The 22,386-nt window shown below is 42.6% G+C and overlaps 1 protein-coding gene across 1 annotated transcript in view; it reads left to right on the plus strand.

Annotated features, from left to right (window-relative positions):
• tyr (tyrosinase) overlaps positions 1-22,386 on the plus strand; it is an 86,584-nt gene that overhangs the window by 45,878 nt on the left and 18,320 nt on the right. The window contains exon 3 of the mRNA XM_003219371.4: positions 6,493-6,640. Coding sequence (XP_003219419.1) covers positions 6,493-6,640 — 148 coding nt within the window. The remainder of the gene's footprint in view (positions 1-6,492; positions 6,641-22,386) is intronic.

Consider the following 22,386-nt stretch of genomic DNA (forward strand, 5'->3'; position numbering starts at 1 on the left):
AAACCTTTCCCCCTTTGTGATTCTTGCCCACATGGTTTCAAAAAAATAGTTATGGAGAGCAACTTATGATAGAAACTTCGACTGCTGAGGTTTGGCATGTGATATTTTGACCCAACAATATGGCTTGTGTTTTTCGTCTGCTTTCAAATCATTTCTGACTTATAGCAGCCATAAGACTTTTCTTGGCAAAATTTATTTTGAGGGGGGTATTGCATTCCATCGCTTTCCTCTAATGCTAAAAGATAATTACTTGCCCAAGGTCAGTGTTTGATGTTTCAGTGGGGAATTGAATCATAGTCTTCAGAGTTATAATTCAAAGCTCAAACCACTACACTACACTGGCTTTGTAATAACATAGTACTTGGTTACAAATATGTCTATGTTGTATTAAGGTAAGCACTGTTTATAAGGCTTGGAGGAAAATAGTTCTAACAAGATTGACTCAAAACATTTTGCTAGATGACGCAAAGGACAAAACTCCCTTTACCATTTCATTTATAGTCACTGACTGGCAGAACACCCTCACCTTCTTACCAATCACGTGACATCAAAAGATGCCACACTCATGGCCAGATGCTCTCAAGGAGCTCCATGGCCAGCTATCTTCTGCACAAGCAAAAGGTGGTGACAGCAGTGTCAATGCAGAAAGTACTGGGCTGAAATTGATTCGATCCAGCCATCCACATGGCCACAAAGTACTAGGATATGCTGGAGTTTCCTGCAAATGCCCAACTTTTCCTAAAGTACAGCAAAGATCAATGGGGATAGAAACCCAACATACCTACTAGAAGTTGATTTCCATCGTGTAGGCTTTTGTTGTTGGTATTGTTCATGTAGACCAGCCCTGAGTCTCTATCACTTCAAGTATTTGCAGCAGAAGTTGACCATAGAGTCACTGTGGAGAACTTAGAGATTCCTAGAGAAGTATTTTTCTAGTTTAAAAATGTGGTTCTTTTATTCATTTTTTTTCACTTCCACGGGGTGCCCATGCTCCTAAAAGTAGAGGTCCTACTGTGCTTACCATACCTCACATACAGAAGCCTGTTTTATCTTAATTTTGCTTATAAGTGCAACATTTGTAACAAAAGGTCCAGTACATCTCACACATCCCTTTAGAATGTGGCCATGAATCATGAAAACTGCTTTCAATAAAATAGAAAAACCTACACTGAAGAATTAATGCAGTTTAATACCACTTTAACTGCCAAGGATCAGTGCTATGGAGTCCTGGGAGATGCAGTTTGGTGAAGCATCAGCTCTCTTTGGCAGGGAAGGCTAAATACCTTGTAAAACTACAACTCCCAGAATTCCATTGCATTGAGCCATGGCAGTCAATGTGGCTTCAAATTGCATTAGTGTAGATGCACCTGTGAACTAAGAGTGAAAATCAACTGAAAAACTGGCATTTGTTCTTAAGTTTTAAGGGGTTTTCCTGCTTTGTCAGGGTGACAGGGTGACATTTTGGAGGGGTAAATTAGTTCCCAAAACTGCTGAAGTTGCAATAGAGGACTATTTTTTGAAAAAATGAGGACTTTGCTCCATAAAGTAGGCCACGTGGGTGGCTTTTTAAAAGGATTATGCATGGATAAATGGATAAATAACATCTAAAAATGGAAATGCTATGATCTGAAGCTGATTACCTGGTGCTTGGGCATAGAGCAAGGGGGAACACTTATCCCCACTGTATCCAATGTGTGAGCTTACCAGAGTTGTTCTAATTGGTCCTTCTTGTAAACTAGAGTGCCAAACAAGACAGACTTTTTGATCTATTACTTGGCAGAAGTGGATGGCCTAACCAGATGTAAACCTTTCTCATTTGATTTCTTGACACCATTATTTAACACTTAATCATATATGCCACAGATGTATCCATGTAATGCATCTTCGAGCAATATTCTTATGAAGCATTCTAGAGCTAGAATGAACCTTCCAAAAACCTACCATCTAACATTTCACAGGCAGAAACTGGGACACATTTAGGTAAACAATGACAGTGTGGTCAAGCTGGCAAAGGTTAGCAATGAGGATGAACATACAATGAGTCTTCTTCTAAAGAGGGTGCAGCAGTAAGCTTTTGTCTGAACCCATAGGGAAGGAAAAAAATCAGTCCCTCCTCTCTGCTCACCTGCAATAAGCACAAATTGAGTGTAAAATACATTTGAACTCGATTTGGAAGTAAGCCAAGGAACAAAGTGGGAAAAGGCGAAACTGAGACCTTTTAAAAGCAGGTGGAAAAGTGGGGTAACAGACTGTTCTTGCCAAATTGGGACAGTTGGAGGGTATGCAAAACACAAGCCATCAGCCAATGTGGCAATGCTTAAGTGATGAATGTGTTCATCCCAGCGGTCACAAAGCATTTCCAAAGAGAAATCCCTTTCAAGAAAAAAGTGCTTTAACATTGTTTGTTGGTGACCCAGGGTCGGGGATGTTTAGACAGCCAGCAAAATGGATGCACACGAAGAATGATGTACGAGGCCTTTCCCGTGACCTGTTGAATAACCCTGACTAATTAATACCCAGGGTGTTCATTCCGAAATCCCATGCCTTTCTCTGCTGCCTTTTCAGAAACAAATGAGAGTCACCAAAGAGGAAGCTGGGGAGAAAATAACCATTACATTGGTAGTGCAGTTGGCTTTGATCTATACTAAAGCGGCAACAAATGGAATTATTTAGTACCAAGGTGTCCAACACTTACCATGGAAAACAAATAAGAGTGAAGTACAATAAACAGAAAAGCAATTGAAATTTATTTTTTCATTTCATTTTATTATATTTTGTATATACGTTTTAAACTGATAAAGGCAACTGAAATAAATATGAACTGCTGGATGATCAGGGGTCAACATTATGAAGTCACAATCTGAACATAAACAAGTGAAAAGGTTTTTTCCTTCTTCAGGTTAGATATGTTAGGAAAAAAGAGATGGTATTTATATTCAGTGTTAACCATGCAGCAAGATACAACTAATTCACAAAAATCCATCTTTATTGACCAAGAAAAATGCACGACATACATGGTGCAAGCTGTCAAAATGTCCACAACTTCTTCATCAGACAAGGATGTTTGAAATCATATAGGAGAAGAAAATGATGATATCAGAGTCTACATTACACAGCTCTACATTACAGAGGTAGTGGGATCAGTTTCTCTAGATGTCTTCAAAAGAAACTAGAGAGTGTGCTGCTGGAAATTGTCTTTCTGGAGATCCTTCACTTTGCAGGAGTTGGATCTGATGGTCCTTAGGAGCATTTCTTAAAGGAAAAGGACTGGTGCTAAAAGCCCTATTCCCGACCAATCTAAGGGAACTATGAAAGTGCAACTAAGCTTAAGGGGACAAAAGTACACATGGATTTCTCAACTTTATGATGTGAAGAAGCATCCAAATCTACTTTCTTGTGAGGAATTTTGAAGACTTCTTTTCTGAAGAATCTGCTTCTTTCTCTGTGAATCTGCTGGTCTTGCTTTATCTTTTAGCAGATTCTGCCTTTCTTTGCCCCCTGGCTTATATTTAGCCTGCTCCTAACTTGGGGACTGTCACCTGATTTAAAGAAAATACCTCTCTTTCAAACACAAACACAGTTCCCTGACCTTTGTGAACTGCACCATGAGGGCAATATACCAGCCTGAGCAAGTTTGGTAGGGCCTTTATTTAGTAAAATTAAACAATACAGTTAAAAACTCAATGCTTTCCTGCAAGCAACAATGAGACTATGTCAGCAGGAGAAAGGGAATTTCAGTGGAAAATTCAAGTTTTTACTTTAAAATGAGTCTTTTTCCAAGATGACCAAGTATCCAGGATATCACTCTTTACGCTGCCAAATACCTCTTACAGTGTTTTCAGATTCTGGCAAGAGACAGCTTGCTGCCTAAATACTTGTTTATCAAACCATATTTATTGAGCATAACGAACATGATATCTGGTGTGTCTCCTACATAATGGTACAATAATGATGAACGATTAATTATTATTATTATTTTAAAAAACTCAAAACCTCAAGTTCTGTTATTAAATTTGTTGGAAGATGAAGCCATTTCTTCAACTGTTTTTGCTATTCTTTTGTCTGCTAGCAATAACAATGCTTAGCCAAAAAGAAGTTAGAAACTTGACCTTTCTTTTCCTGGCTGCTTGCATCCCTGCTCAGGCCTCTGTTCCAAGGAAGACAATACCAATTTAAACAAGTGTTACTCAGATCACTCTTGTGCCTAAAGAACTAACCATGGGCTGAGCCATGTTTGTTTCCAGTCTCTGCTATAGGCACGCATTTGCTTTCTCTTCATGGAGGAGGGTATGGTGGATTGTGTCTTTCTGGTATCTTTACTGTTCTAGAATTGTTCAGTAAGGATTAGGCTGTTCTATCTAAAATTTTGATTTCTTTATTAAATAGCCTTTTTGAGCACCTCCCTAAGTTGGGAACTTTATTTGTTGCTGGAGAAAAGAACAGGTCCTTATTTCCAATAAGAATCTCTCTAAATCCAACCCATCAAACAAAATTCACAGCTTGGCAAAGTTTTATTATTGCTGTCTAAGAATGTCCAAAAAACATAACTTGCCAAGTCCTAACCCTAACCCTAACCTTGTCTTGCAAGGACCACTGCAAAAGGTCCTGTTGCCTTTGTCATTTTTCTTTCTACGATCTTTCTGTTATTGACATAAGGAAGACCAAGAGGAATCGTTTTGGGGCTGTGATGTTTTCCAGAACTTTCTGGTTGCTGACCTCATGTATTCACAAAGTTAAATGTACGAGTTTCTACCATTATCAGCATTGTTAATGCAGTGTTTTATCCTGCCATGGTGATTCATGGCTGCAGTTCCTAATACACATGAGTAACTCATGAACGACACTGATGGGAATGATGGGGAAAAATGCCCATGTTCTAAGTAAATCATGCCTCATTAGTTGATAATATTGAAAGTATGTAAAACTGCTTCTGTCATAAAATAATATTAAATACTCAATTACGGCCAACTTCAGATTCATGCCAAGTTCCAGCTGGTGGCTGAAAGTCAAGATGATACTTTGGCATCTGAGGGTTGCTTTTAAAAATTATTTAGAAATGTCAGTTGGTCCAGAACGTGTTTACATGACTGTTTTATTGATGCAAATCAAAGGGCTTGATTCTGCATTCACATCAGTGGTTGGTACATACTGACCCATAATCCATTTTTATGCACTCTCACATCCTATTCAGGCTACATTTATATTGTTCAAGATGTACTTTAGATGAGGGAAAAAACTTTGTAGATTGTATCATTAATTCACTTATGGAATTTACTGTCACAAAATTTGCTGCTGTCATCAGGCCAAGATGGCTTTTTAAAAAGAAGGAATTATTCATGAAGAAACAAGTCTGTCAATGGCTAGTAGCCATGATAACTTAATGGATTCTCTGTTTAAAGCATTAAACCCTAATATCGGATACTGCAGACTTACAGTATTGTCTTCAGTGCTTGCTTTTGAATATACAAGTATCCAGCACCAAATCTTTTCCCAATGCTTGGGAACTTTTCTTTTCTTTTCACAAAATATCTTGACCAAGACCTATAACTAAACAAAGTACAATGAATAATGTTGTCTTTTGTTAAGTTACATTTTCATATAATATTACTGTTATTACTTCAAGTTACTTCTATAAGTTTGGGGCTGGGCTCATTTAAGTGGTGGAGGAGGAATATTGAACAGTTCCAGGGCTGGTTCATGCTCTATTGTGGATATGAAGGTGATAATATGGTTTATATGACAGATCAACGGCTTGAAATCTTCAGTGATTTTTTAAAAGTAACTAATGGCAACTACTACTGGAATTGGTACAATGTATTTTGCACAATTATACAACATGTTTTGCTACCTCACAACCTCTGAGATGTGGGTGAAACGTCAGGAGAGAAAACTTCTGGAACATGGCCATACAGCCCAAAAGACTCTCAGCAACCCAGTGATTCCAGCCATGAAACCCTTCGACAACACATTGTTTTGCTACTACTCTTGATGTTGATGATAACAGTGATTTAAGGATGTGTCCTCTCTTTCATTGACAGTTATTTTCCAATAGGATACCTCATCAAGGATGAGAAAAAATGCTACTTTTCAACAATATTCCTACTTTTGGCTCTTAAGATAAGCTGAGATTGCATTTACATAGATTTTATCTTTTTTTTCTGCCAGGGAATGCTTGTGTCTCACCAAACTACATGATTCCTAGCATTGAGCCATGGCAGTTAACGTGGTGTCAAACTATATTAATTCTACATTATAGGTGTATCCTTAGTTTCTTTGCCTGATCACCACCAGAATCTTCATCACTTGGAGTGGCTTCCTGGAGTTTAAGGCAGGTTTGGGGGAAAGCTATAGTGCCTCCATCATGAATATACAGGATTATTGAGGAGATTCAAATTGTTAAGTCTAGGTTTAAAATCCATAAACTGTAACAGAGGATACCAGCGACTGTATTTTACCAATCACTATCATTTAACCAATCTTCTTCACCAACAGGCTTTGCTGATCCGAGTACTGCAATATCAAATGTATCTCAAAGCAGCCTGCACAACGCATTGCATATCTACATGAATGGCTCCATGTCTGAGGTACAAGGATCAGCCAATGATCCCATCTTCATCCTTCACCATGCCTTTGTTGACAGGTAGGAAAAATGAATGCTTAAAATGTGTTTTGACAGGTATCCAGACTATGGGATCTAAAAGTGGCATCCTCTGACATATGTACTAGATATCTGTCATTATTTCATAACTGACACCATTTCTTTGGTCTTGCAATATTACTCTAAACTCTTCTTGCTGAACAATGGATTCCTCAGGACTACTCCCTACTGGGCTGGACAAGATTCCATTGAGTTGACTGAATAAAATTAATTTTGTATTTAGCTCTCAGTTTGCAGGAAATGAAGGACAAAGGAGAAAAGTGAGACATTTTAAACTCATTTAGAAAAGTGGAATGACCAGATTAATCAGGGCTGTCTTGCCAAAACAGGACAGTAGGAAGACATGGTGCTGTCATAATCCAAGGTTGTGACTTGAGTGTTGAGAGGTTTTCTAAGCCTCCCTCTTGGCTGATCCTCTCTCTCCACCTCTCTCTTTCTCTTTTCCTAATGCAGTAAATTTTTTTGAAATATTCTTGACATTTTGCTTGAGTGCTTATTTATTGCTAGGCTTCAAACTACTATGGGACTTCATAGAATTTCAAAGGTGACCTAAGAGAAATTTCATGACCTCGGGGCTTCAAAAGCATATGAAAAATACATCTGATGCAAATGTTTTTTTGGGCACATTCTGATCATGGTAATAAAGACCTTCCTTGGGCTCAGTGGGATTCAGCTCAGTATTCTGGAGCTTCCTTAGTTAACCTTTGAGGGCAGGGAAAACAGATCAATTTCCTAAGAATTCTCTTCCACTTTTAATGTTTTCATCTGTTCCTCAATTCTGGCCCCTCTGCTAAATTGGCTAGCAATCACAGATCAGTCATACATGGACACATACCTACAAAAGTCTCAATTTCTTTGAAAAGGGGGAATTTCTGTACTTCTTGATGTATTGACATACAATGCAACTTGGAAAAGTCATGATTATGAGGAGCAGAACATATCAATACACCAAATGAGCTAATTATGAGGTCTAGTAATCTCAAAACCCAATGGGACACATCATTATACCTGAACCCAAATACACTCAATATGATGTTAGAGTTGGGTTCCCAGTCCAGAACTATTCCAGTCCCCAATACTTCAGGGCTACAATCTGAGAATCAGGAATGATACATCCTGAGGTCCACATGTAATGGCATTATAGTGCCCACGAGAGTAAGAAGGGTGGGATATAAATGCTTGGAAAAATAAATAAATAAATAAATACATAAATAGTAACACCTCCAAATCTACAAGAATCTGTTTCCTTCCCAGCCTAAAACAGCAGATAAAGCAAAACATTAAGTTGCCTGAGCTTCAATACCATCATCTTAGAGAACCTAGAAATAATAATAATTATTATAGTAATGATTATAATAACTTTATTTTTACACCCCACCACCATCTCCCAATTAGGACTCGGGGCGACTTACACATGGGGCAAGTGGCCTAGATACAAATACAAATATCCATCAAAAACAAAAACATGGATCAGAATAAAAACAATAAAAGTAACAAAATGGTTAAAAACACAATTTCAATAAAACATAAGAATATCGAAATGCCTAAAGAACTATCCTACCCAGGAATTTGCCAGTTCCTCCAGAGTGGCTCTGTGGCAGCAGAGGGGAAACATACCATAGAATTGTCTGGAGGGACATAGCAAATTCCCAGAGAGACCAGGTGTGGATAAGTGGGTAAAATGTGGGTTCTGCAGTTATGTGAGTCTTACTGTATCTTTGCTACATGAAGTACCAATCACAGCTGTCCAGAGTAAGTATTCCCATAGCAAATTGGTTGCACTTTGTTTGATTAGAAAAGTGGTTCTCAACCTGTGGGTCTCCAGGTATTTTGGCCTACAACTCCCAGAAATCCAAGCCAGTTTCTGGGAGTTGAAGGACAAAACATCTGGGAATGCACAGGTTGAGAACCACTGGGTTAGGACGTTGGACATGAATAAATTGATTCAGCAAAAACCTCTTGCAGTCATGGAGAAATGGAAAAGATTCCCGCATCTAAAAACTGTTATAAAGCCTAGTCTTCCCTTTTCAACATAGTTTTCTTGCAGAGATGGGAGATAATTCCATCATGTGAGTCTTTTCCTGTAGTCAGAAATTGTACAGTCATTAATCATGAAGCTAAGGCCACATCTACATTGTCATATAATGCCGTTTGAAACTGCATTATATGGTCAGGGTAGACTCATAGAATGCAGTTCAACTGTATTGAACTGAGTCTACCCTGACCCTATGAAGCAGTTGCAAGCTGCATTATATGACAGTGTAGATGGGGCCAAACATATCACTGAAAGCCTATATATTGGATAACACAGAGAATGGCCAAACCTGAATATGCTCTGGACTGAAGAAGCTTTGACCCAGTATCAAATATTAATGGGAGTAAGCCCTATTATTGTGATATGGAAGCTCCTTTTTCTTCTATATCTAATGGAAGACATGCTTCATCAATATGCCTTGTTGTTGGTTGTGTGTTATCTGTTATTTGTTGCTAATTGCTGTCAGGTTGGCTCCAAATATGAATCAGAGATCTCCAAGGCACCTGGATTTGTATACTCTGGGCCATGGATTCAATCAATCCATTTGTGATGCTGTCTTCCTTTGTTCCCATTGCTTTCAAATTTACCAAGCAAGTCTTTTCCAGTGAGTCATGTTTTTTCATGATGTGTCCACAAGTGCAACCAGTCTTGGTTTAATCTTCTTGGCTTCTGGAGAAAGTCCAAGTCTTTTTGCAATCCATCATATGTGCAGAACTCTTTTTCAGGACCAAATTTCAAATGGGTTGCTCTCCTTCCAGTCAGGTTTTTCAACTGTCCAGCTTTAAAAATCATACAAAGAAACTGGAAAAACTGGAAAAGAAAACTGGAGTAGATAATCCTGAGTTTGAAATTCAATGCTGTATTTATCTCTTCCTTTCTCATGTTATAACCAGAAATTTCACAAATTGATTGACATCCTATTAGTGATACATACATCGGTATCTCCTTGTTGGGAAGTCCACAAGAAAAGCATGGGTACTAGTCCACCCTGCTACTGATGTTTTCCTGCAATTGGAAGACATATTGTTGTGATACCAGAAGTATTGGCCTCATGGGCTATCAGGTCCAACCCCTTCTTTAATGCAAGATCTCAAACTACATCGTTTCCAGCAGCTCAACGCCATTTTCTGAGCCAGTTATTGACCTGTACTATTTTTCCGGCCCTTGTAGAGCCGTGTCCTACAGCGGGGAGGAGGGATGAAAAGATCACATGTACATTATACAGTTTTAGCTTTGTTCCCAGAGCTCGAAAATCATTTGTGATCTTTTGAAAAGTATGCCTGACACCGCTAGGCATACTTTTCAAAAGATCACAAATGATTTTCGAGCTCTGGGAACAAAGCTAAAACTGTATAATGTACATGTGATCTTTTCATCCCTCCTCCCCGCTGTAGGACACGGCTCTACAAGGGCCGGAAAAATAGTACAGGTCAATAACTGGCTCAGAAAATGGTGTCAAGAGGAGCATTTTGGCTTCCTTGACCATGGTCTACTCTTCCAAGAGGATGGACTACTGGCAAGCGATGGGGTGCATCTCACACAAGTAGGAAAACATCTTTTTGCACACAGACTCACAAACCTCATCAGGCGCACTTTAAACTAGATCCACTGGGGGAGGGGAACAACAGCCTGGCGAACACTATATTACCCACGACCACAGGGAACCGCCAAAAGGCTAAACGGAGGGCTGTACAAACACAGCAAGGACCAAGTACAGAGAGCACAATAATCCCAAATAAACAGCTCAAGGGGAGGTCACAGGGGCTTACATGTCTTTACACTAATGCTCAGAGCATGGGAAATAAGCAAGACGAACTCCAACTCCTAGCACAGCACCACACATACGATGTCATAGGCATCACTGAAACCTGGTGGGATGACTCCCATCACTGGAACTTAACCATTGAGGGCTATAACCTCTTTCACAGAAATAGAACAAAGGGGAGAGGAGGGGGAGTAGCTTTATATGTCAAAAACAGTTACGTTGCAGAAGAAATGCAAGACTGTAATCCAGGAAACCAGCTTCAAAGCATCTGGATAAGAATCAAGGGAACCGGGACTCAAAAAGACCTTGTCGTGGGTGTCTACTACAGACCTCCGAGTCAGGATGAAGGACTTGATGAAGCCTTCTGTCAACAGCTGACCAAACAGGCACAAAGAAGAGATATAGTAGTCATGGGCGATTTCAATTATCCCGATATCTGCTGGAAAACAAACTCAGCCAAGAGTACAAAGTCCAACAAATTCCTCACTTGCCTTGCAGATAATTTTATGGTCCAGAAGGTAGAAGAGGCAACAAGGGGACCAGCAACTCTTGATCTAATCTTAACAAATGTGGAAAACCTGATCAATACAGTTGAAGTGGTTGGATCCTTAGGGGCAAGTGACCATGTGCTCCTGCAGTTTGCATGTGCCGTCCGCCGGACAATAAAAAGCTATAAAACTGAAACGTGCTGTCCTTTATCCGGGCGAACTGCAAATCCCTATAAGCTGTCCTATAGATATTGAACGACTGAGTCTGGATAACTTCAAAAAAGGATGTTTATTCATACAAGGTTGTAAACCTGGCGCAGATCTTAAAGTTGCAGAAAATGAAACAAATTTCTATAGGTTTTAGTCACAGAATTATCCCTGGTTCCAGAAGGCAAAAGTGATTATAAAACCACTATACCCTAATCACGCTGCCTATATTAGAAGGAGAAACTCTTTCCTTCCCTATCTTTACAGCAAAGATTAGTTCTAGAAGCGATGGAATAACTCTGCTCCTCTAACTAGATTTCTTATTCCAGATCAATATAATTCAATACTTATCTAATTTGGATAGGCTTAGATTGGCCTGGTTTTGAGGATGATTTGTCCCAGTTAGCCTTGCACAGCTCCAGCACGTTGGAAGACAATAGCCAGAATGAAGCTCCAAAATGGAGACTAGACCCTGGTAAAAAGGGCGGTCCTAAGATGTTGCACCCTTTGACCAATCACTGCAAAGAAAACTGCAGCCAGCTATTGCAGATTCCAAGCCACTTTTCCTAGGCTTTTGCAGCCAGAGGCTCAAACAAAATGCAAAGGAGGGAAAACAAACAAACGACCAATAGGTAAGGCAAACCATCGTCCTGGGGGACGGAACACTCCCCGCTAAATTCCCAGGATGTGGGAATTTACCAATCAAAAACATACAAACACCTTTGTATACACAACAATAAAACACTATAAAACTTACACACTTTGGACAGGCAACATGAGATTGCTGGTTGGTCTGTCCAGGACAGACATTTTGTCCTTACTATGAGTCTTTACCTGAACTTTTCTAACCTTACCGTCAGGGCAAGGAAAGGTCTTTAGTGTAATGCCCATAGGCCAGGCATAGCGGGGCAAGTCTTTGTCCTTTAGCAACACAAGGTTTCCCACCTTGAAATTGTCCTCTGGGGTTTGCCAGAGTCTTCTGGTTGGAAGCTGGCTTAAGTATTCGGCCTTCCACCTCTTCCAGAAGTGGTTGGCTAAGGTCTGCACATGCAAAATTGGTGCCACAGTCCGATCGAATTGACTTAATTGGCCCTCTGAGGGCTATGAACCTTTTCAATGCATTTAAAAATGATGAAGTGTCCATTCCCTCTACATCCTCAATATAGACAGTTCGTTTTGACAAACAAGTAAACAAAACCGCCCATCTTTTATTATTTACAACACCACCCCTGGTTTTTCTGGTAACAATTTCCCAAGGACCAAACACATCGATTCCCACATGGGAAAAGGGTGGGTCTGTCAAAGTCCTATCCTGAGGTAGTTCTGCCATTAACTGACTTTGACAGTTACGTCTGAGTCGCCGACATTTGACACACTTAAAAATAACACTGCTGACCAAACTTTTAGCATTTACCACCCACAGACCTTCATTTCTAAGGGCTGCCTCAGTTAGAGTTCTACCCTGATGATGGATTTTCTCATGGTAGTGACGAACCAACAACAAAGCAATATGGCTATTGGGGGGTACAATGATGGGGTTCTTTGTACACACTTTGAGTTTAGCCTTAGCTAACCTCCCTCCCACTCTTAAAATGCCCTCCTTGTCTAGAAATGGGTTTAACTCACGCAAGAAACTCCGGCTGGGGGTGTTAAGCCCTTGCTCTAGCCTAGCTATTTCCTGCTTGAAAACAGATCTCTGCACTGACTTGAATATGACGCTCTTAGCCTTTATCATATCCTGGACCTGTGAAGGCTCACTATCTTTGCAAGCTAAACGATGTATAAGCCTAGCTACTGCTCTAAGAAGACTGTGCCACTCCGAAAAACGTTCAAAACGGTGTGGTTCCAGGCAAGATCTTTGGCCCATCTTGATTTCTGTGGTCGATTTGCAGGCTTTCACCTCTGCACTTCGTGAGACTTGAGCATTCATAATGTCCGAAAACCTTTGCTCATCTTTCGAGAGCGCTGTGGCTTCGTCTCTCTCAGAGACTTTGAAGATGGAGGAATACTCTGGAGTTATTGCTTGGCAGTAGACTGAGATGTGACTTAGGCAACTGCGCACAAGTGTAGGACGTCCACCTTTAAGCACCTGTGCTTGATTGGAGTCCAACAACGATGGTGGGTGCATCTTGTTTATGCACACTGGGCCTATGACTGTCCAGCCTAATGGCAATTGTTGTGCGATAGGTGCACCTGGAGGTCCTTTAACTTGGTCGTTCACACAGAACAAGCTCGGGCAGTCCGAGCCAAGCAAAAGGGCAATGTCCACATCTGGCTGAAAGGCTGGTATGGCATTCTTTAACCGTCGCAAATGTGGATGAGCCTCCACAACTTCTCTAGTTACAATTTGTTTTTTGTTCCGAGGGATGGAGGAACACTCAATCAGGTCTGGCAACTTGAACTGTCTCTTCTGGTCGCAAGAGGAAACAACAAAGCCGGATGCTATGCGACCCTGCAACTTCTTCTTCCCTATACAGGTGGACATGGTGTAGTCGACCGTCTGGGTTTTTATGTCAAACAGTTGGAAAAACTCTGGAGTCGCCAGGGAGGCGTCGCTTTGTGAATCCAAAGCCACGTAAAGTCTCTTTTTAAGCCAAGGTCTTCTGGCTGGATATACATCTGCTAGGCAGATGGGATGGCAGACTCTGAACTGGTGCACGTCAGAGCATAGTTCAGTACAGGCGACCGATGGAGCATCCTCCTGCATCCGTGACGCGGCCTGCGTGTTGGTGGCTTCAGTAGATGACCCTTTTTTGGAAAACGTGTCCCCTTTGGCGTGGGAGACAGCGTCAGAGTTGTGCATCGCGGTGCAATGCTTAAGGCTGTTACACCTTGCGCATTTGACGTCCTCTTTGCAGTTGGATGCAAAGTGAAGAGTTGCTCCACAGCACCTAAAACATATGCCCAGCTTCTGAACAATCTGTTGTCTTTCTTTATAAGGCTTCTTGCCAAATTCCCGGCAGTTGGCCAAGCTGTGAGGCTTTTGGTGAATAGGGCAAAGCAACTCCTTTACCTCCGACCTGGGTTCGTCAGTCTTGTGTTGAGTTTCGACTGCCTTTACGCTGACAGGTCTATTGGCCTCTCTAGGTGGTTTCTTGTCCACTTCAGGTGCCTTCTCTGGCTGGGTCCCTTGGTATAAGGTGGGGAGGCCCGTCTGTGGATCATTCCTTTCTCTGGCTGCCCTGGTGATGAACTGGACCAAATGAGAAAATGGAGGGTATGCCTGGGAGTGGGCCTCCTTGTAGTTGAAGACCTCCTGTCCCCAGCGTTCTTGCAAAGTGAAGGGCAGCTTGGTCAAGATCTGCCTCTGGGACAGGTGCTGATCGAGGCACTTCAAACCGGGCAGTTCTGGATTCTCCTTGGCCGACTCTAATTCCGCAAGGAGATCGCTGAGGTCCCACAAGAGTTTGAAGTCTTTGAGTTTTAAAGCTGGGAACCTTTGGAGCTTGTCCATAAGAGATGCTTCAATCTCTGTGCTGGCCCCATACCTCTGCTGCAACCTGGCCCAGGCCTTTTCCAGGGCTTTGTCGGGATCGGCTACGTGGGCTGCGTAGATCTTCTTAACTTGTGAGGATGAGGCTGGGCCCAACCATGCAGCCAGAAGAGTCAGTTCTTCCTCAGGCAATAACTTTAAGTCTCTGATTGCTCTCTGGAAGGTGGCCTTCCAGAGAAGAAATTCCTCAGGCTTGTCCGAAAACTTTTCGACACCCTTGTCCTTAAGATCTCTTCTGGGGCTTCTGATGATGGAGACAAGCTGGGACTCTGGCGTCGAAGGGAACAATTGAGGAGTTTGCTGTTGTGGAGTGGACTCCCACCGTGCACCTTGCGTCAACCTTTGGCCTCTTGGAGGGATGACATCGACCACTGACGAATCGATGGCTCCCTGTGCAGCTGTCTGTAGGGGCCAACTAGCACTCGGCCTTGAGGCCCTGATTGACTGACCTAGGGTTTTAGCAGGAGGCACAGGTAGCTCGAGCAAGGGTGAGCTCCCCGCTATGACGCTCTGCTCTGCAGGAAACTCAAAAGTGACTTTGGGGCCCTGCTCTGGGTAAGGAGAGAAGTCTTCCTGTTCCTCATCCGAAAACTGGCTGTTCATGCTGCCAAGGTGCGCAAACACTTTGGCAGAAGGATCCTGTATTGGTAACTGGCTTACATTTTCTTCTGTGAGTGGCTCAATTAGGGCTTTGGCCAAAGTCTCAGCCCTTACCCTTTTGGCTGCGGCATCCATCTTTATTCTAAGCATCTCTATACGAGCCTGTTCTATTTGCATTTCGCTTTGTCTATGGGCCTGTTCTATTTGCATTTCGCTTCGTCTATGGGCCTGTTCTATTTGCAGTCGTTGCTCTTCTTCTTTAAAGGGAAGGGTGAGATCAGCTGCCTTAGCATCAGCCTCCGCCCCCGCCACTTTACTCTGCAGCTCCAGACGTGCAGCCTCCTTAATGTGCAAGGCAGCTAGGGAAGAGATGGCACTCCCAGCAGCAGAAGACTTGCTAGAGTGGCTGTGTTTAGACGATGCACGCTCCCTTAGTTTAGATACCTGACTAGAGCGGTTGGACTTAAGACTAAGTGCCACAGCAGGTGATTTTAAAAGATTGGTCTCATGGCTGCATAAGGAAGCTAGGATTGCCCTCACCCTATTTTCTTTCTCATTAGTGTCAGCTAAAACACTCACTATTTCTAACTCTGAATCCTTGGCGTTAATGCGCTCGAGGACCTGGACTATCTTAGACACCAAACCCCTCCAAAGACCGAAGGTCTCTTCAAGGTCTGTCTGTAATATGGATGGCACCCTTGTAATACCCAAGCTCTCTATTCTGCCCATTAATGTTACAATGCGCTCCCATGCCGAACCTAACCTCACATGGAGGAGCTCCTTTTCATCTATTAGATGGGCTAGCATCTTGGCTGAAGGGTGCTTTATCCTTTGGGGCCTTTCATTCCTAATTTCAGCCTCAGAAGGAGATATACCATTTGTATCATCTTGAAATTGCATAGACATTATGTATTCTTAATAGCAAGTAAATTTACAACAAAGGCAAATGCAATATACCTGCAAGTAAATTTACAATAAAAGCAAATTCAATATATAATACAAATCACAGCACTTAACCATAGCAATATATATCACTAAGTAACTATACTTTACAAAGATAGTGACCTTTGGCGCCAGACTTTGGTGGGCAAGCTGCAAAATGTCAACTGACAGCAACTTGCCACTTGATACCTCCCTTGCCCGAGTGACGTAAACTGCCAAAATGGCGACTTCGCCAAATTTTCAAGCACCTCGTGCTCTGCGGCTCGAGGCCTGCCGCCGAAGGAGCACCGAGGCTGGCTTTGGAAAGGAGGAGAGAAGAGACGCCTCCTCCCCGCTGTGAAGGGAGGTCACCACCGCAGGTCGATGAAGCAGGTCACCACCGCAGGACGATGAGGCAGGTCACCACCGCAGGACGATGAGGCAGGTCACCACCGCAGGACGATGAGGCAGGTCACCACCGCAGGACGATGAGGCAGGTCACCGCCGCAGGTCAATGAGGCAGGTCACCACCGCAGGACGATGAGGCAGGTCACCACCGCCGGACCATGAGGCAGGTCAAAGCCGGCCGAGTGCTCCGGCCGAACTCCTGATGAAGAGGCTGTCAAAGCCGGTTGAGTGCTCCGGCCGAACTCGCAGCAGCGTTGCCAGGCCTGTCCAGGTTCTAGCCTGGTTCTGGTGGGCTCCACGCCTCAGAGCCAGCCAAAGAACTGTCGCTGGTGCTCCACGGCTCGAGGTCTACCGCCGAGGGAGCCCTGGACGTTGCTGGGAACTGCACAGCCTGTGCAAACCCAGAAAGCCACTGGGCTACGTGCGCACACGCGAGCCAAATAGCAAGGAAATAGAGCCCCACTATTTGACTCCTTCAGGTCTGAGAGCGGGCTCCACTGCCTCAGACGCTGGTAGAGTCTTTAGGTATGCAGACTGAGCTCAGGCGGAAAAGCCGCAGCCTATACTAAAACTTCCTAAACTATAAAAAACTATAAAGCCGTGCAAGCTAGCTGAAGCGGAAAAACCGCTGATCGACCTCAAAACTGTGCCGTCCGCCGGACAATAAAAAGCTATAAAACTGAAACGTGCTGTCCTTTATCCGGGCGAACTGCAAATCCCTATAAGCTGTCCTATAGATATTGAACGACTGAGTCTGGATAACTTCAAAAAAGGATGTTTATTCATACAAGGTTGTAAACCTGGCGCAGATCTTAAAGTTGCAGAAAATGAAACAAATTTCTATAGGTTTTAGTCACAGAATTATCCCTGGTTCCAGAAGGCAAAAGTGATTATAAAACCACTATACCCTAATCACGCTGCCTATATTAGAAGGAGAAACTCTTTCCTTCCCTATCTTTACAGCAAAGATTAGTTCTAGAAGCGATGGAATAACTCTGCTCCTCTAACTAGATTTCTTATTCCAGATCAATATAATTCAATACTTATCTAATTTGGATAGGCTTAGATTGGCCTGGTTTTGAGGATGATTTGTCCCAGTTAGCCTTGCACAGCTCCAGCACGTTGGAAGACAATAGCCAGAATGAAGCTCCAAAATGGAGACTAGACCCTGGTAAAAAGGGCGGTCCTAAGATGTTGCACCCTTTGACCAATCACTGCAAAGAAAACTGCAGCCAGCTATTGCAGATTCCAAGCCACTTTTCCTAGGCTTTTGCAGCCAGAGGCTCAAACAAAATGCAAAGGAGGGAAAACAAACAAACGACCAATAGGTAAGGCAAACCATCGTCCTGGGGGACGGAACATTGCAATACAAAGGAATGCTGAAACTAAGACAAGTCAAACACGCATTCTGGACTTTAAGAGAGCTGACTTCCAAAAAATGAAGGAATTACTGAGCGGCATTCCATGGACGCCGATATTAAAAAACAAGGGAGTTAAGGATGGATGGGAGTTTTTCAAAAGTGAAATACTCAAGGCGCAAATGCAAACAGTGCCAACAAAGAAGAAAAATAAGACAAGTGCAAAGAAGCCAGAATGGATGTCCAAAGAACTTCTAACTGAGCTAAAGCTCAAAAGTGACATGCACAAGAAGTGGAAAAGGGGAGAAATCACCAAAGAAGAATTCAAACGTATAGCCAACACCTGTAGGGAAAAGGTTCGCAAGGCTAAAGCGCAAAATGAGCTCAGGCTTGCCAGGGACATAAAAACAACAAAAAAGGCTTTTTTGCTTACGTTGGTAGAAAAAGGAAGAAAAAGGAGGCGATAGGGCCATTGCAAGGAGAAGATGGAGTGATGGCGACAGGGGACAGGGAAAAGGCAGAACTACTTAATGCCTTCTTTGCCTCGGTCTTCTCACAAAAAGAAAGCCATCTTCAACCTCAGCAACATGGAATGGACAAAGGATTGGGGGAAATCCAACCCCAAATAGGGAAACAAGTTGTCCAGGAACACTTGGGCTCTCTAAACGAATTCAAGTCCCCAGGGCCAGATCAGCTACATCCAAGAGTACTGAAGGAACTAGCGGAAGTTATTTCAGAACCACTGGCAATTATCTTCGAGAGTTCTTGGAGAACAGGAGAAGTCCCAGCAGATTGGAGGAGGGCGAATGTGGTCCCTATCTTCAAGAAGAGAAAAAAGAACGACCCAAACAATTACCGTCCGGTCAGCCTCACATCAATACCAGGCAAAATTCTGGAAAAGATCATTAAGGAAGTGGTCTGCGAACACTTAGAAACAAATGTGATCATTGCTAATAGTCAACACGGATTTACCAAAAACAAGTCATGCCAGACTAATCTGATCTCTTTTTTCGATAGAGTTACGAGTTGGGTCGATACAGGGAATGCCGTGGATGTAGCGTACCTGGATTTCAGTAAGGCCTTCGACAAAGTCCCCCACGACCTTCTGGCAAACAAACTAGTAAAATGTGGGCTAGACAAAACTACGGTTAGGTGGATCTGTAATTGGCTAAGCGAACGAACCCAAAGGGTGCTCACCAATGCGTCGTCTTCATCATGGAAAGAAGTGACAAGTGGAGTGCCGCAGGGCTCCGTCCTGGGCCCGGTTCTGTTCAACATCTTTATTAACGACTTAGACAAAGGGTTAGAAGGCACGATCATCAAGTTTGCAGACGACACAAAACTGGGAGGGATAGCTAACACTCCAGAAGACAGGAGCAGAATTCAAAACGATCTTGACAGACTAGAGAGATGGGCCGAAACTAACAAAATGAAGTTCAACAGGGACAAATGCAAGATACTTCACTTTGGCAGAAAAAATGGAAATCAAAGATACAGAATGGGGGACGCCTGGCTTGACAGCAGTGTGTGCAAAAAAGACCTTGGAGTCCTCGTGGACAACAAGTTAAACATGAGCCAACAATGTGATGCAGCTGCTAAAAAAGCCAATGGGATTCTGGCCTGCATCAATAGGGGAATAGCGTCTAGATCCAGGGAAGTTATGCTCCCCCTCTATTCTGCCTTGGTCAGACCACACCTGGAATACTGTGTCCAATTTTGGGCACCACAGTTGAAGGGAGATGTTGACAAGCTGGAAAGCGTCCAGAGGAGGGCGACTAAAATGATTAAGGGTCTGGAGAACAAGCCCTATGAGGAGCGGCTTAAAGAGCTGGGCATGTTTAGCCTGCAGAAGAGAAGGCTGAGAGGAGACATGATAGCCATGTACAAATACGTGAAGGGAAGTCAAAGGGAGGAGGGAGCAAGCTTGTTTTCTGCTGCCCTGCAGACTAGGACACGAAACAATGGCTTCAAACTACAGGAAAGGAGATTCCACCTGAACATCAGGAAGAACTTCCTCACTGTGAGAGCTGTTCGACAGTGGAACTCTCTCCCCGGGGCTGTGGTGGAGGCTCCTTCTTTGGAGGCTTTTAAGCAGAGGCTGGATGGCCATCTGTCGGGGGTGCTTTGAATGCGATTTCCTGCTTCTTAGCAGGGGGTTGGGCTGGATGGCCCATGTGATCTCTTCCAACTCTACTATTCTATGATTCTATGATTCTATGGTAGCAGAGAAGGAGATCCCAGCACAGGCTCCATGGCCGAATCCCTCTTACAGTCAAGAAGTTCATTCTAATTGAAATCAATTCTCCAGTAACTTCAAACCATTATACCTGGTTCACCTTTTGTGGGAATAGAGAAGAGACCTGAACCCTTCTCTCTGTGACATCCTTGAAGGTATTTAAAGAGGGCTATCATGTCACTCAACTAGGCTGAACATGTCCAACTCCTTCAACCTTCCCCCATATATTTTGTTCTCCATCCTCATTGCACTTTTCTGAGCTTGCTTCAGCTTGTCTATATCCTTCTTAAAATGAGATGTTCAGAGTTGAATGCAGTACTTCAGATGTAGTGGGGAATATAGTAGGATTATGTCTTTCCTTGACTTAGAACTATGCTTCTATTAATACAGGCTAAAATAGCATTCATCTTTATTGCTACAACATCACACAGCTGTCTCATACTCAAGTCATGATCCCCAAGCAAAGCAGTCATATTATAAAGGTATATATTCATTCATTCATTCATTCATTCATTCATTCATTCATTCATTCATTCATTCATGTGAACTGTCAAGACAGAAAGAGACAGTTCAAGTCTACTTATAATAAACATTTCAAGAAGGAGGGTATGGAGATATGGAGGACAGGCATTCCTAAGGTGATCCTCCATGTAGGAGAGAACTTCTCCAACTGTCCCAGTAAGGCAGGGACAGCATCAGCTGATCTACTGTTATTCTACTTCCTCACCTGCTTTTAAAATATCCCAGTTTATTTATTTTTTTCCACTTTCCCCCTTTGTGTTCTGTTTACTTCAATTCCTGTAAGTTGCAAAAGTAGTTTGCATTCCATGAACTCAGCAGTGAGGAGAGGCTGGTGTGGAATCTTGTCCTTCCCAGTGGACTCAGGCAAAAGCAACTGCTGCAGCCTCTCCTAGTTTACATGTTATTCCTCATCTAGACTACACTCTGATCTTAGTTGGCCATATGTGTCTCCATTTTCATCTGGGAAATGTTGAACAACGTGTGATGTTTTCATGATTCTGTAAACTTAGTAATCTGGTGCCACCAGAGCAAATCCAAGTGCCGGAGGTTCATATATGGCATGCTTCCTTTCAACTTGTGTGTGAGGTGATCCATCTTGTGCTTGAAGATTGATTGATTTTTATTCATGTTGCAGTTCAGACTAAAAAAAGGGGCTCTGCATGTATGCCAAGTATTATTATGATTACTACCTTTTCTATGTTTGGCATTCACACAGTGAGCCTCAAGCTGTGTCCAACCCTCGCCTCCCCCTCCAATGACGAAATCAGCTCCAAATAATATGCTGGGGAACTGCATGAAGCATGGCTCAAATCCACAGTAGACCTGCAAGACAAAGGCAGGTCAAGAGGCAGCCATTAACAGTGGCCTTCCACCCACACTTTCCGTAAAAAGCCAAGAAATGTTTTTTGTGTGGTTTGAAAAGCTTCTCAGTGCTGGGCCTGGCTTGGTCTGTCCTTCAGTGACTTAAAAATTGTTTGGTTTCTCCTTCTAGTCAACATAACTAGGAGCAAGGAATGTAGAGAAATATATTCCAATATATGAAGGGCCACAAGATTCCCACTTCTACAACAGCTATCCTTCAATAGTTTCGTAAAGGGATAGCAATGGAAGTCATAGTTGAAAATAATAATAATAATAATATTGGGTGGTCATCAAGATCGTAGAAGATGGCAACAGATACATCTTTATTGCAGAATTAATGCAGTTTGATATCATGGCTTAATTGTATGGAATCACGAGAGCTGCAGTTTTACAAGGTCTTTGACCGTCTTTGCTGAAGAGTGCCAGTGTTCTATCAGTAAATGATGTATCCTATGCCGAAATATCCTCAATTTCGAAATAGATAGAGATATAGAGATATAGAGATCGATGATATATAGATAGATAGACCAACGGGGCTACTGTTAAGCTGCCTAGCGATGCTTCCCTGTGTGTGATGGGGAAGTAATAACGGTCAGTGAAGCGGGGTGTTGGATGCCAAGATTGCCCCCCTGCCCCCCTCCCCAATTCACCACAGAGGCTGGTGAATCGATCCAGAGGACCAAATCAATGGGATGAGGTCCTTACTGTCATTATTCCTGCTATATTTTTTTCAGAATGATTGATATATCTCTCTAGTTTATCAGCAATACCATTTTAGTTATATTTTGGTTACTCCTGAATATGGGAAACAGAGAGAAAGATTACAGATTGAGA

This window comes from Anolis carolinensis, chromosome 3 (assembly GCF_035594765.1).
Source record: "Anolis carolinensis isolate JA03-04 chromosome 3, rAnoCar3.1.pri, whole genome shotgun sequence".
Classification (NCBI taxonomy): Eukaryota; Metazoa; Chordata; class Lepidosauria; order Squamata; family Dactyloidae; genus Anolis; species Anolis carolinensis.